The 15,373-nt window shown below is 41.1% G+C and overlaps 2 protein-coding genes across 4 annotated transcripts in view; one reads left to right on the forward strand and one right to left on the reverse strand.

Moving 5' to 3' along the window:
• Window positions 1–801: 801 nt before the first annotated feature.
• On the reverse strand, window positions 802–11,080 carry GPATCH11 (G-patch domain containing 11). Of its 3 annotated transcripts, none has more exons than XM_043604170.1 (9): window positions 10,997–11,080; window positions 6,648–6,719; window positions 5,867–6,093; window positions 5,022–5,063; window positions 4,049–4,169; window positions 3,830–3,920; window positions 2,649–2,765; window positions 1,656–1,737; window positions 802–955 (listed from the first exon to the last, which is right to left on the reverse strand). In XM_043604170.1, exons 2-9 carry the CDS (start codon window positions 6,704–6,706, stop codon window positions 900–902), a joined length of 795 nt encoding a protein of 264 aa, XP_043460105.1. In that variant the 5' UTR covers window positions 6,707–6,719; window positions 10,997–11,080; the 3' UTR covers window positions 802–899. The 3 variants fall into 3 exon arrangements, 2 of the variants coding, with proteins under 2 accessions (XP_043460105.1, XP_043460104.1); XM_043604169.1 differs by having other exon boundaries at window positions 10,934–11,055; XR_006301068.1 differs by having other exon boundaries at window positions 866–955; window positions 2,575–2,765; window positions 10,934–11,055.
• A 45-nt stretch (window positions 11,081–11,125) lies between these two features.
• Window positions 11,126–15,373, forward strand: part of HEATR5B (HEAT repeat containing 5B) — a 100,688-nt gene continuing 96,440 nt past the window's right edge. The window contains exons 1-2 of the mRNA XM_043604167.1: window positions 11,126–11,236; window positions 12,452–12,599. Of these exons, the coding sequence (XP_043460102.1) occupies window positions 12,474–12,599 (126 nt within the window). The 5' untranslated portion in view covers window positions 11,126–11,236; window positions 12,452–12,473. The remainder of the gene's footprint in view (window positions 11,237–12,451; window positions 12,600–15,373) is intronic.

Consider the following 15,373-nt stretch of genomic DNA (forward strand, 5'->3'; position numbering starts at 1 on the left):
GATAACCTGATAGTTAAGATTACTTCCAATTCTACAGTTTCTTTAGCTAAAACTTGCAATCTTCACTTATAGTGGATATACACACTGTCATGAAAACTCATGATTTTCCCACAAGTATCATAATTATTTTGTTTCTGAAATTGGCTAGAATGAAGTAGTGTTAATGGAACATGGCCTGACATCAGTCTTATTAAGGGGGATGCTTTTCCTTCCTCCTATCTGCATGGAGGGAAGGGACTTTTTCTTGCTCCTTGGGAGAGAGAAGTATGGGAGCAAGCTCTGTGAACCGTCGTTCATTCCCTCTCAACAGAGAAGTGTCTTATCTGAGATGTGATTTTGGGAGAAGGAACTTAGCATGTGTGGCCCCGCCCCTGGTGGGTCCTCTCTCCTTGAAAGCTAAATGCTCTCAGAAGGCAAAGGTAGGCTCCATCCCCGGCAAGGCAGAGGTCTGCAGTTGTGTCCAGTCAGGGAGATATTTTAGGGAGCCTAATAGGAGAACAAGTCAACCTTGCTCTCTATCTCAACGTCACTGATAATAAAGCTGACATGTTGATCTCTCTCTGACTCCCATGTCTTACTTCTCACTTTGTTCCAAAGTGAAGAGAGGAATGAGGGAGTTACCTGTTGGTGTCCTTGAGCCCCATAGCATCACAACAGAGTCACAAATTGTGTTTGCCCATGTCTATAACACTTGCGTTCTGAAACAGCATTGTTATTTTTTTTTTTGAAATCAATGAACAACTATAAAGTATAAAGTGCTTCTAAAATCACAAAAAGAACAAAACATATAAAAAGGCCATCTTTCTTTAACTGGCATAATTTGGGAATTCTAACTGCTCAATTGTTTATTTTTAGAAAACAGTAACATTTTCCAAGTTTCTACTTTATTGAGAATAATCTTAGTCATGATCTGCAGAAGTTGGTCCTGGGCAATTTGAAGAGAGGTCTTCTTTATCTGTAATTTATGTGAGGAAAATAAAAGATTAATACTAGTATAGTAAACTACTCTAGAAAATTAGTTCAACATAACATGTAAACACATGTAGCTGTGTTTGCTACTTACTGAGCTAAACTGGGAAAAGATACAACCATAACCAACAATTCTTTACTGTCAAGTGTAAAGTCCTTAAATTCAAGTTAACAGGGCCAACTTGGGGAGAATGTGTTAGAAGGGAAAGTGCTTGGCCCTATAAGGTATCTGGCAAATTTTAAACCCATTTCTTTCCTTATAACAAAAAATAAAAAAAAAATGGAGTGGATTTCAGTATTCTGAAACAATATTCTATCTACATAAAAGCTAATTCTAAAAATCTGAAATATCTTGCAAGTAATGCAGCTGAAGAAAGAATCTTTAAAAATAAAGCATGAAAAAAAATTCATCCTCAAGTAACTAAAAAATTCTTCCTTTTGAAATAGAGAACTGAAAAATTCCCTTCTGCACATTTAGTTTCTGAAAAGGCCTCAATTATTTCTATATGCACCACTGCTTTAAGACATTGACCCCACACTGCCATTTGGATGGAATAAGAAATTTCCATTGTCTATGGGAAATGTGACTTACACACACGTGCGCATACACACACACAAAATCGAAGTTAAAAAATCAAAGAGCATTTGTGTTCAATATTTTTAAAAAGTGCAAAGTATCCTCTTACCTTCATAGGCTGTTCCACACCAAATACAATACAGATGTTCCTCTCTTAAATAACCAGTCAATATTTGTAATTTTTCCAGTACCTACATGTAGGACACAAGCACATTAATAGTTCAAATTGAACATAATCTTGGTATTCTGGTCTCTTGGATCCTGCCAAATTAGCCCAAGGCCATAAATCTTCTGCTACTCTCTTAACCATGTAGGATAGGTATCAAGGGAAGAATATATTAGAACATGTCCCAGTTTACCAGCCACCCTGATATTTTCACATGTTTGACAGACACAAAGAGACCACTTGTTAACATTTGGAAAATACATTTGGGCTGGCTCTTATTTTAATCAGGATCCTTTAAAAACCTCCCTCTACTTCAAAGAACCTACCTTCCCAGATGGAATGAGAGTGAACACTGCCTCCCTTTGTCATTAAAGTTCTCATCAATGGTCTCCCAGTTAAGTGGAACACTGGTTTTTCAAATTGCCAATGTTTCCTATAAAATTCTTATACACAAAAAAACACAGAAATGGGATTCCTTTCTTGAATAATTTCCACTTCCTTTGAGCTGTGTTTTTTTGCTTTGTTTATGGGTGGAGGAGAGGGGTATTCATTAGAATCACTTCCTGAGGTTTAACAGGCTACAAAGTAAAAATTAAGATAATTTATATTTGTGGCTCATCTGTCATCCAAACTGAAGCTGAGAGTGTAAACCGAAGCTAAAGGAAGAAATTATATAACGGTTTGGGGTCAATAAAATAACCCTATAATATAGTAGTTCTCAACTAGAGGTGATTTTTCCCCTCGGGGAAATTTAGCAATGTCTGGAGATATTTTTGATTGTCACAAGGGGGAAGTGCAACGGGCACCTGGTGGGTGGAGGCCAGGGATGCTGTTAGAACAGTGTGCCCCAACAAATAATTACCCGGCTCAAAATGTGAATGGTACCAAGACATACACTTAAGACACCCTGCTCGAGGAACTGGTACCAAAACATACACTCAAGTCTTCACTCTTATATTCATCTTCATCGTGTTCTTTTTCTTCCTCTTCCTCTTCCTCGGTTTCCTCTTCAAGCCCCAACCAGTACCATGCTTCCCTAGGAACCTGAATATTCTGAAAATAAAGAATTATTCCCAATTAAACACAGCTAACCAGAAGACTATCACAAGTACGTTCATATCGACATGGATTCTTTCAATGAAATATTTACTGATTGCTGCTTCAAGAGTAAAGCCCTGGGCTGCATGAACCATAGGGATGAAGACTCAGTTCAAGTATTGTACCCCAGTGGTTGCCAGTCTATTAGGGAAATAAGCCATGGGTATACACATCTTAATGGGAATAAAATAACACACATAAGAGGGATGTAGGTGAGGGGATGGGCATCAAGGAGGGCACTCGTTGGGATGAGCACCGGGTGTCATATGTAAGAGGTGAATCATTGGGTTCTATTCCTGAAGCCAAGACTACACTGTATGTTAATTAACTTGAATAAAAAAAAAAAATCTCATGAGATTTGGTTTTAGATCTCGCGAGATTTACTTGTAGAGCACACACACACACACAAAGTACACATCAGCTAGGAAAGTGTCATGACGCAAAATGAAGTGCTATGGGAATACAGAAAAGTGAGAGATTGCTTCCAGAGATCTATTTACATACAAGGGAAATGTTTTAGAGACTTTAATTGAAGTCATTTTATTCTAATGGAAAGATCAAAATAAAAAAATTGCAAAATGAAATTAAAACCAAAAACAGAATTTTAAAAACAGCCAAAATATATAGTAATCTACCATGACTTTACTAGTTAGGGACACAAGAGGTACTGAAGATGGACTGAAAATAGGCTATTCATTAAATATTCTGGTGGACAGAATCTCCACACACACTAGCTCTGAGTCTCCAATATCCAAATAAGCAGAGAACGATTAAATATAAAAATGTTATTTGAGCCTTATTGGGTGATTCAGACTACTCCGGTTCCTGCAGCGACCAGGTCATCGTCATGAGTGTCAACCATCAAAGATCAGCCCTGCATGTTAAATGAAAGCTTTAATAGGTAGCGGGCTAGATACCACAGGCCTGGAGTTTCTTTTCTTTCTTTTTTCCTAATTACGTGGCAAATCACAGTGGGCGCTGAAAAACCTTTCCAAACGGAACACAGGTGAAAGGCTTGCCTTCTGAGTATCCAACTGCTGGCAGGCTCGCTGGCTTCTTCTAAGGTCCCCTTCCAGCTTCACTTCATCCTGCTTATGTTTCAATCGCAGTCTAATCGAAAGAAAACAATAGTCTACCGAGAGTCTGCCCTCCCTTTATCCATTTAAATGCCCAACTGCCAGAAAACATCACAATAAACACGGGGTAAAACCCAAAATAGCTCAAATACCAAGTGTTACCGAAACTGCTCTGCGGCTTTTTCTTCGGCTTGGGTTTTCACGTGGATCTTTCTTCTATAGTTTTCTAGTTTTTCCTCTGCTTTCCGCTTCAGTAATGACTCATGACCGATGCCACTTTTCCCTGTTCAAACAGCAAACTGCTTTAGAACCTGATGACTTCACACTTCAAAACATGACCTCTAACCAGGTGCAAATTACACACAATTCTGATTTGAGTACAATCACTCGAAATCATTTGACATGAAAACACTAGAGATTTTTTTTTCCTAAACCCAAACACACAATTTGAGCTTTACAAAGATCATTAGTCTGATTTAATGAGATAGTCACACAATACAAAATTCCTTAAATTGGGAAAACAGTATCAACTATCATACTTCCATATAAATATAATAACCAAATAAAATATGTATTTTTCTCCTTAATTCATCCAAAGTCTTAAGAAAAACATTGAATGGATAAGTCTGTCTCAGAATACTTTCAGTACATTCCTTTTTTTTTTTTTTTAAATGTTTATTTATTTATTTAGAGGCATAGCACAAGCAGGGAAGAGAGGGAGAGAGAAAGAATCCTAAGCAGTCTTTGCACTGTTAGTGGGAAGCCTGACACGGGGCTCAAACTCACAACCTGTGAGATCGTGACCTGAGTCGAAATCAAGACTCAAATGCTAAACTGACTGAGCCACCAAGGCACCCCTTAGCACATTTCAATGGGCAAAAAATAGCTTTGCATTTTTAATGGTTATGATTTCCCCCCACATTTTTAGGATTTAAATTTTATTTTATACTCAAACTGTTATTTTTAGTTTAAAATACGGAGAAGTTTAACTAAGAAATATTTTACTGGGGGCTTCCTAGGATAAGAACTGTAACAGTGCTACCACAAAAAAAACCCATTTAGTATACAAGTTTATGTGCTAGATCTAAGCATAAGTTATTATTACTGGTAAATATGCTCAGAAATAATTATATACCTGTTTTGACGTTGAGAGGAATTGGTTCAACAATACCACCTCCTAAGAAAAGAGAACAAAACACACACATGACTTTAGAACTTCTTCCTCAAGCTACAGGTGAGCGTAGTACACAGCTTTACAATGTTCTATACATATCCCTTCCAGTTTTGATGCCATTTGAAATTGAAATCTGAACATGAATACTCTATAATCAACCACCTCCCTTGCCTTCAAATATCTACTCCTCAGTAAGACTGACCCACAGCCTCCTATGCCATCTGAAGTTAGGGTTTCAGGAAGGGAAAACACTGATATATGTCCAAGAAAGTGGCAGCTTCCAGAGAAAGCAAAGCCTTGCTCGGTGAAGATCAAAGCAATTATAATAAGGAAGAAAAGAAAAATGGCTTACAGAATCTACTATGAATGTATGGCCTCTACACCTTCCTAAATAGGGAGGTGAGAATGGAGCTTCTCCAACCACGGGCTCACTGGGGTACCTGGCACAGGTACAGAGCGAGCAGGGCGGTGTCCTGCCATCATCCTCAATGTTGCTTCACTGTCCTTTGGCTGTTGTACTTCTCAACCCTTCTCTTATCACCATTGTTAGCTGCTGCCTCCGTTGTAAGCCTCGTCCATCCCCGCTGTTGGTGCCTTGAAGGCAAAGTGGGGCTGGTAAGTAGCTCTTGATGACACACACTTGTCTAAAGTGGTGTAGGAAGACACCGTTCTCTATATGCTTGTTACACCTAGTAGCTATGTTGCTTTACTTTCTGTGTAGATGGATAAGGAGTCCTCTCTGGCACTCATCAATAGAGCACCATTTGGTGGTTAGGAACACCTGCTTATGTCCAGATGGAACTTACCACTTTTGCCAAGGGCCTGACCACTTTTATATCCCATCTTTTGGAGCAAAGCAAACCCTTTGTTTTCACAGCCTAGTGCATTCTTCAATCCAATGTCACGTCTTTCTTGTTCTTCTTCTTTTAAACTCTTCTGTCTGTTTTTCAAATTAGCTTCCTGTTGCTTTTCTTCTTTTCGACGGGCTTCTCGGATTTGCCTCAGCATTGGCAATCCTGGTCTGATGTCTTGTCTGAAGAATAATGGAGAAGGTTATTTTAGACTAGGACATGCAGTTGTCTCGTAACTTTGCTTACTTACCTGACGCTACTTAATATTTCAGCACCACCACAATGACCACCTTTGTTTTCATTGATCTTAGAACATAATCAGTGACCTCTGAGAATGGCTATTTTAGTAAAAATAATGAAAGCTGGTGCCAGATTGTAGGAAGCTAAAGAAAATAGAGAGTTGAAGAAACAGTAAATTTAGACTAATTTTTCTAGGAGGTTGGAAATCATAAAGAGCAAAGCTGAATATGAGCTAGAAGAGACAGTAAGATGAAATAAAGCAAAAGTGTAAACTTGCTTGGAAGAGGAAAATAACAAGAATCAAGGGCAGAAGTCAAATGTTTAGCATTAAAAGGGAAGAAAAGGCTCCTGGTATCTTTGTACAGAAATGTAGGAGGTGTTTCCACAAAGCAACAAAACTGACTTTTCAACTCACATTTAAAATCAATGTCATCACTTAGGAGTCTACATTAATGTCTTATATATATCACTACATGAGGTGTGCAAATTTACTTACTGGACATTAATGAAGGAATCAGACATATAGTCTTCTTCTTCCGCCATGTTCAACTTCATATGGCAAAAGTATCTACAAATCAAAGAGGATAAAGTAACAGCACCTTTTTTTGTTGTTGTTTGGTCAACAATGGAAATAAACCTTTCTCTGGAGCTCTACCACACATTCAAGTGCCTTCTGACATCTTTCTGTGGGAAGCTCTCCAACGACTCGTTCTCTTCCATTCCAAACCTCCATTATCCCCTAATTTTTTCAAATAAATGTCGCTACAATCTCCCCATTCCTGACCTCATATAGCCCTCTGCCAATTCTTCCTCTACAATATTCTTCAAAAGCTTTTTTCCTATAGTTGTGACCATTGCTTCAGTTCAGGCATTTCTTTCTCACCCGAACTATTACAACAACTTCCTAATTAGTTTCATTGTGTGTGGCCTCTCCTCTTCCAGTGCATCCCCTACACTCTCTGCAGTGTTTTGTTTTTTTTTAAAGACAACTTTTTTTTTTTTTTTTTTTTTAGTTTATTTGGGGCTCCTGGGTGGCTCAGTTGGTTATGCATCCAATTTTGGCTCAGGTCATGATCTCATGGTTCCTGAGTTCTCCTTCAGATCCTCTGTCTCCCTCTCTCTGCCCCTCCCCAACTTGCTCTCTCTCTCTCTCTCTCTCTCTCTCTCTCAAAAATAAAATAAACATTAAAAAAAGTTTAAAGTTTTTTTTTAGTAATCTTTACACCCAAAGTGGGACTCAAACTCAGAACCCTGAGATCAAGTGTTGCATGCTCTTCCTGCTGAGCCAGCCTCTCCAGAGTGGTTTTATAAAAAACATAAGTCAGGTCATTTAATCTGTCTATCTCAATCCCTCAATAAACTTTACTCTGCAGGCCCTGGAGGACTAGTCACTCTAACACTGTAGCAGGAGGGATCCTTCAAAATCTCACCCCTGACGCTCCTTTAGGGTTCCATATTCAAGTCACATGGGCTTCTTATTGTTCTCTGAACATACACAGACATTTCCTTCCTCCTTGGCCTAAGCTCCCCTCCTTCACGAAACCCATCCTAACCATTCCAGGCCTCTCTCTACAGCACTCCATGTTCAAGCTGTCCGCTTGGAACTTGGTATACTTAACATCTCACTTATATGGAGACATTTTTGAGGAGAGTTTCCATCCAAAATAGTTAAAATCATGTAATTATTTTCTCTTACAGGGATAAAATAGTTATCCAAAAAAGCACATCTCAAACTTTATTATGTATATGAATTGCTTCAGAATCTTCTTAAAATCCAGAGTCTGATTCTGAGCTACAGCTTGAAGTTTTGTATTTCTAATAGGCTCCCAGATGATATCAATGCTTCTGGTCCAGAAGCTAGTTACAGAGGGCAGTCATTTGCTGCAGTACACACAGGCTGTTTTGGCCCACCCACCATCCTTTTCTTTGGGAACCCAACCCTCTGCCCTCCACTGGGTTCTAGTGGAGGGTGGCAAGCTCTGTCTTCTATACTTCCCTGGGCACAAGATGGCCAATTATAGGTTCACTATGTCCCAGCAACAGAGGAGGTGATGACCTAACCAGGTCAGATAAGCATGCCTTATGGGGTAAAAGAGATCTCTTCACTGGGGTTTCTGAACAGAGAGTATGTGAAGGTGGGCTCCAAAGGGCCATCTTTCTGGCCATATGAAGAGATCCCACTTGCAGAATGAAGCCAGATAGAAAAAATGGGCAAAGATAGGCCTGACACCTTGCTTAGCCACACCCCCACGGGACACAGCAGCGATAAAAATTAAGCCATGAATGAAAGTTCAGCTAAGCCATATTAAATTAGGGTTGGTAAATTTCATGCCAGCCACTGCGGTCATACAATTAACCCGAATTAATAGACCCACAGCATAAAGCGTGTTATAGAGGAACCCCTCCCCATCCCGCGATAAAGTTAAATTTTAACTCAGCTGTAAAAAGCTACAGTTAACATAAAAATATGGCACGAAAGTAACTTAACACCTCTGACCACACGATAGCTAAGACCCAAACTGGGATTAGATACCCCACTACGCTTAACCCTAAACTTAGATAGCTAACTAAACAAATCTGTCTGCCAGAGAACTAGCGACAGCTTAAAACTCAAAGCACTTTGCAGTGCTTTATTTTATATCCCTCTAGAGGAGCCTGTTCTATAATCGATAAATCCCAATATACCTCACCACCCCTTGCTAATCCAGTCTGTATACCGCCATCTTCAGCAAACCGTAAAAAGGAAGAAAAGTAAGCACAAGTATCTTAACATAAAAAAGTTAGGTCAAGCTGTAACCTATGAGATGGGAAGTAATGGGCTACATTTTCTATCCTAGAACACTTTTCCACGAAAAGTCCTTATGAAATTAAGAACCAAAGGAGGATTTAGTAGTAAATTGAGAAGAGAGAGCTCAATTGAATTGGGCCACGAAGCACGCACACACTACCTGTCACCCTCCTCAAGTGACAAAACCCAAAGACAATCTATTCAAACTATAAAAAACACAAGAGGAGACAAGCCGTAACAAGGTAATCATACTGGAAAGTGAGCTTGGATAAAACAAGATGCAGCTAAACAAAGCATCTGGCTTACACCCAGAAGATTTCATATCAACTGGCCATCTTGAGCCAAAACTAGCCCAAATAACCATAAATTCAACTAACGTAAAACAATAAATCAAAATATTTAGTTAATTCTTAGAAGTATAGGACCATATAGCCCTAGTTATTGTAGCAGTTCTTATCCAAACACCATAAAGCTATTTAGGAGCAACAGCCCTAATAATTGCCCACAGATTAACATTATCAATACTATTCTGTCTTGCAAACTCAAACTATGAACGAGTACATAGCCAAACAATAATCCTAGCATGAGGTCTGCAAACACTCCTCCCCTTAATAGTCGCCTGATGACTACTAGCCAGCCTTGCAAATTTAGCCCTACCCCCTACAATTAATCTAGTTGGAGAACTATCTGTAGTAATAGCCTCATTCTCATGATCCAATATTACTATTATCCTCAAAGGCACACACATTATTATTACAGCTCTATATTCCCTTTATATACTAATCACAACCCAACAGGGCAAATACACACACCATATCAAAAGCACTAAACCATCATTTACATGAGAAAATGCCCTAATAACTCTCCACCTACTCCCGCTCCTACTTCTATCACTAAATCCCAAAATCGTTCTAGGTCCTATTTACTGTAAATATAGTTTAATAAAAACATTAGATTGTTAATCTAATACTAGAAGTTTGAATCTTCCTATTTACCGAAAAGGTATGCAAGAACTGCTAATTCATGTCTCCATGCATAAAAGCATGGCTTTTTCAACTTTTATAGGACAGAAGTAATCCATTGGTCTTAGGAACGGGGCGGGGGGGGGTGCCTAAGGGGTTCCATCTTCTTTTTAAAACTCCCCCTTTGTGGGTACAATACACTTCAACATGATCCATTCGCATCAAGCATAAGGATAAACTTTGTAAAGCCACCATGACGGTGGCTTGGACCACCAGTGGAAGTGGACCACCGGCAGTAGAAGTGGTGAGAAGCGGTCGGATTCTGCGTATATTAAAATTTTTTTTTAAGTTTGTTCATTTTCGAGAGAAAGAGACAGAGAGACAGCAGGGGAGGGGCAGAGAGAGAGAGAGAGATACAGAATCTGAAGCAGGCTCCAGGCTTTGAGCTGTCAGCACAGAGCCCGACATGGGGCTTGAACCCACGAACCACGAGATCATGACCTGAGCTGAAGTCGGACGTTTAACCAACTGAGCCACCCAGGAGCCCCTGAGCGTGTTTTAAAGGTAGAGCTAAGGAGACTGGCTGATGGATGGGAGGCGGTGTGTGAAAGAGCGATGTCAACGATTATGTTAAGGCTTTTGGCCCGAACACCTGGAAGAATGGAGTTACCAGTTAAGAGTGGTTAGACTGTAGTAGGTTTGGTTCGGGTGAAGTCTTTTGCTTGTTTTTTTTTTTGACATAGAGCAGGCAGAGGCGGTGGCAACAAGAACGCTGCTTCAGACACACGGAGAATCCCATTATACATCCAAGTGGAGAGAAGGGCTAATTAGCTGGACATACAGTAGAAAAGGTAACCAAAAAGCCTCAGTCCCCAAACCCCCCCTTAGGGACGGATGATTTCTCCCTTCTCGCGTCCCGCCCAGCTGCAAGCGTCACAGGCAGGAATGTGGGTGATGGTGTGATAGGTCAGTCACGACCAGCGCACAGACCACCGCCCTTTACCATTCTATCAGGTGTCCCCATTCCCTTACCTGGTAGCTCTACTCGCCCCGGGTCGGCTTGTGAGAGCGCTCGCTGCGCATGCGCCCACCCACCTGCACAGGACTTCTGAGCCTCAGCTCCCACCTAAGCTTCTTAGCGAGCAATCGATTGGAAACCTGCGGCGGGAGGAGCCAGGAGGATGTAGTTAGTACGCTTGCGCAACACGAGCCTTCCGCGCACGCGCTCTCCTCTCGTTTCCTGCTGGCAGGAGTGCGGGAGGCGGGGCATCCGGGTCGTTTGGCAGCTGCTTCTGGCCCCGGAACTCAGCTGTTCAGCCCCTGCCAGACTAGGAGGTGAGGCCATCCCCGTTGCGGCCAAAGCACGCACGGTGACACGCACACACACTCCTGTCCCCCCGTATGTTTTGAGAGGACTGGGGAGGAAAGTCGAATTCGTAGGGAACATTTTTCTTTCTCAGGCTCGGGGCTTGGTTCCGAGCCACCGCCTCCTGTAGTTGACAGCCCTGAGTGGCTCCTGCGAGGCCTGCGGCGGCCTCTTAACATTTCCCCCTAGGCCGGGCGCTGCGCTACGGCGGTCCTCGGCGGTCCTCGGAGTAGCCGGGCTAACCCAGACCCGCGGCGCGCGCAGCCTTTGTGGGCTGCATTTCCCCGACCGCCCGGGGTTGTCACTAAATCTTCGGCCACAGGGATCTGGCCTTCCCCATCCCGTCGCCGTAGGAAGACTCTTGTTGGAGACTTCCAGTGTGAGATCTTTATTCTGGGAGTTTTGACGTCGTCCTGGGCCAGGGGAGGGTAAGGGTGCTGTGCACTGAGCCGTGGGCGAGAAAAGAGGAGGGTGGATTGTCAGGCCCAACCGGTGTATGATCTTGGTGCCGTGGTTTTCCCATTCGTGGAATGGGTTAATGACATATGTTTTGCTAGGCATATTTCTTTTGGAATAACGTCTTCTTTGCAATATTTAAAAAAACATTTTTTTTCCAACGTTTATTTTTATTTTTGGGACAGAGAGAGACAGAGCATGAACGGGGGAGGGGCAGAGAGAGAGAGGGAGACACAGAATCGGAAACAGGCTCCAGGCTCTGAGCCATCAGCCCAGAGCCTGATGCGGGGCTCGAACTCACGGACCTCGAGATCGTGACCTGGCTGAAGCCGGACGCTTAACCGACTGCGCCATCCAGGCGCCCCATTGCAATATTTTTTTTAAAAAGCTATCTCTATGCCCAACGTGGCGTTCAAACCCAGGACCCCGAGTTCAACAGTCGCATGCTGTACTGGCTGAGCCAGGCAGACGCCCTGTTATTTGCAGTATTGTAAATTGTCCTTTTTTCATTCTTCTTCACCAAGCATGACTCATTTATGTTTGTTTTTGTTTTACCCTTGTTCTTTAGAATTAGGTTCTTGGGTTTTGCCTCAAAGAAGTAATGTAAATTTCCCGCAAATGAAATGAGAAGTAAAACCACACTTTTCAATTCTTAGTGGTTGCATTCACTAAGCTTTGACTTTTAACATTAAAAAAAAATCCTTACAAGTATTTCTTGATTTGTTAAGGTGTGACTTTTAAACTTCAGTAATGGAGCTGGCCCACAGTTTATTGCTAAATGAAGAAGCTTTGGCTCAAATCACTGAAGCAAAGAGACCAGTTTTTATCTTTGAATGGTTGAGATTTCTTGATAAAGTATTGGTCGCTGCCAACAAGGTATAGTATTGCTTTTTTTCCTAGCTGGGTTTACATAATGAAGAGTATTATATGTTCATGCTTTGTAAGGGAGCACGCATTATGTTTTGGAAAGGTTGTGGGTCACTTATGGAATTGAGACTATAACACAGTAATAGAAATTTTTGTCTGTTCTTTTTCTATTTTGTGGCAAAACCAGAATCTCATTTGAACCTAGCTCTTTGCCTACTTCATGCCTCTACCCGGACAACTGAATGTGACTGGAGAAAAATATGATTATATGACTTTTAAATTCACTCATCTCCACCTTGCAAGTGGTCCCTCCGCGCTGTCTAGCAATCCCAATATCTTCACTTATCTCTCTGAGGAGTTATAATAGGGTGGCTTTTTTCTGTTTTCTTCTTCCTACGTAGTCTGTTTTAGCCTTCTTGCTTTTCATTATGTGTTTTGTTTTCTGTCTTTAAAATTAGATACTTTCCTCAAATATCTGATAATGTTTGGCTGTCTGCTCAAATTTAAGAGTGAGTAGTACGTTCCTTGGGCAGGGTGAAGTTTGCTAACTGTGCTTCACTGTAGGCCAGTCCTGTGGTTTGAGGAACCCCTGGCATTGGCATCATAGATTTCCCTTGGCTAGTCATTCCCAGGAAGAGACTTTTCTACTCTAGTGTCCTAGGGCATATCACTAGCTGCCTAGATTCTAGGAATTCGGGGAGAAGGCTCCAGGCTTCAACATCCAGTATGAAAACTTTCGTTTAATCCCCTGTTTTCAGTACAGTTTTTCCAGCCCCCACCTGTGCTGGAGCTTCCTAAGTCCTGAATGGAGGAGAGAGGTATGAGAGTCTTACAACTTCTAGACTCTCAACCATTTCCTCCAGTTCCAGGCATAATTCACTCCCTCCTCCATAAGCACCTGGAGCTTCAAACAACAACAAAACAGACATGAGCTTCATGGGATTCTGTGTTGTAAGTTACGTCTCTTCTCAGCTTTCCCCATGGGGGGTACCTGGCTTCTGTATATTCTGTTGATTTTTTTCCTGTTTTCTTTGCTCTTGTGGATTTGTGCATTTGTGTGTGTGTGTGTGTGTGTGTGTGTGTGTGTGTGTGTGTGGTTGCCCTTTAATATAGTTTTACTAGTATTTCTGGAAAGACAAAGTTAATGCATGGATTCACTTATGGCCCTTAGCTAGAAGTCTCTATTTTCTCTTAAACCCCTTCCAACTGAGTATTTGCTGCATCCATTTCACTGAAATGGCTCTTGTCCAGTCATCAGTGATCTCACATTGTTCCAGCCAATGGTCAGTATTCCGTCTTAGTTGACCATCAGCAGCTTTTGACATAGTTGATCCTCTCCCTTGAAACACTTAATAGGTATTTTATTTTGTTGTGAAGAGTATATACAAATATTTATTCCCGCAATGATATCATCTAATTTCATGATTTTTGCTACCATCTATACAGTAATGACTTGCAGATCTCCAGCTACCTCTTTCTCTTTTAAATAGCATCCCAAAATTAACATATACAAAGTTAAATTCTTGATTTCTCCATTCCAAACCTGTCCTTTCCTCAGTGGTCACCATCTCAGGAAACAACCATTTCTTCCTTCCAGTTGCTCAGGTCATAAACCTTAGAGTCATTCTTCTCTCTTTTGGAAATTTCACATCATATTTATCAGCAAGTCCTAAGGGTTCTATCCACTAAATGTGTCCAGAATTGAATTATTTGTTATCATTTCCATTGTTCCCATCCTCCTCTCTCATCTGGATCATTGCAACACCTTCTTAAATGCTCACTATGCTTCCGACCATGGACCTTGTGGAGTATTTTTCACTCAGTAGTCAGAATGTGCCTGTTAAAACATTTTGATCATGTACCTCTTATGCTTCAGATTCTCAGGATGAAATAGAAAATTCTTACAATGGTGTATAAGGGGCTATACAATCTGGTCCTTTCTATTCTTCTGACTTCATCTTTCATTACGTCCTCTCTCTGACTCTCTGCCAGCCAGACTGGCCTTCTTGCTGTCCTGGCCAAGCAAGTTCCCACCTCAAGGCCTTTGCCCTTGTTTCTCCTGCTTGGAATATTTTTCTCTCAATATCTGCATAGCTCACACCTTTGCTTCTTTTTAGAGAGGCCTTTTCTTACTAATCTGAACAAAACAGTAAGAACTCACACTATTCATTTGTTTATTTGGTAAACTTTGCCTCTCCCCACTAGAATATAAACTCACAAGGTCAGAGACTTTGTTGTGTTCACTGTTTCATCCCAGTGCCTGGAATAGTGCTTGGCATATAATAAGTGCACAATAAGCATTTCTTGAATGAATGAATGAACTCTCAGTATTGACTGTGAGTCTATTTGAATATCTTTTTTTACTGCCTGGGGCTCCTAGAGTTTCTTTTGGTTTCCTTCACGGACCTGTGTCTTATGAACTGCTGACTTGGCTTTTACAGGGCAGCCTAGCTAGGTTCTAAGATGTCAGTTGTCCATGTACCCAATATTTTACATCCTTTGACTGTTGGTTTCTTAGTAAGTTGGTGTGGAAACTTTTTCATCTAGAGCAGTCACTTGTATTAGCAGCTAAATTTTTGGTATTGGAGGGGAACGAAGGATAACATTTAGGAAAGAATGGCTCATTTATTCTTTTTAAGACTTTATTTTTAAGTAATGTCTATACCCAGTGTGGGGCTTGAACTTACAACCCCAAGATCAAGGGTTGCATGCCCGACAGACTAAGCCAGCCAGGTGCCCCAAGAATGGTTCATTTCTTACCAAACTTTTCCTTATCTTGAACA

This window comes from Prionailurus bengalensis, chromosome A3 (genome assembly GCF_016509475.1).
Source record: "Prionailurus bengalensis isolate Pbe53 chromosome A3, Fcat_Pben_1.1_paternal_pri, whole genome shotgun sequence".
In the NCBI taxonomy this organism is placed as follows: domain Eukaryota; kingdom Metazoa; phylum Chordata; class Mammalia; order Carnivora; family Felidae; genus Prionailurus; species Prionailurus bengalensis.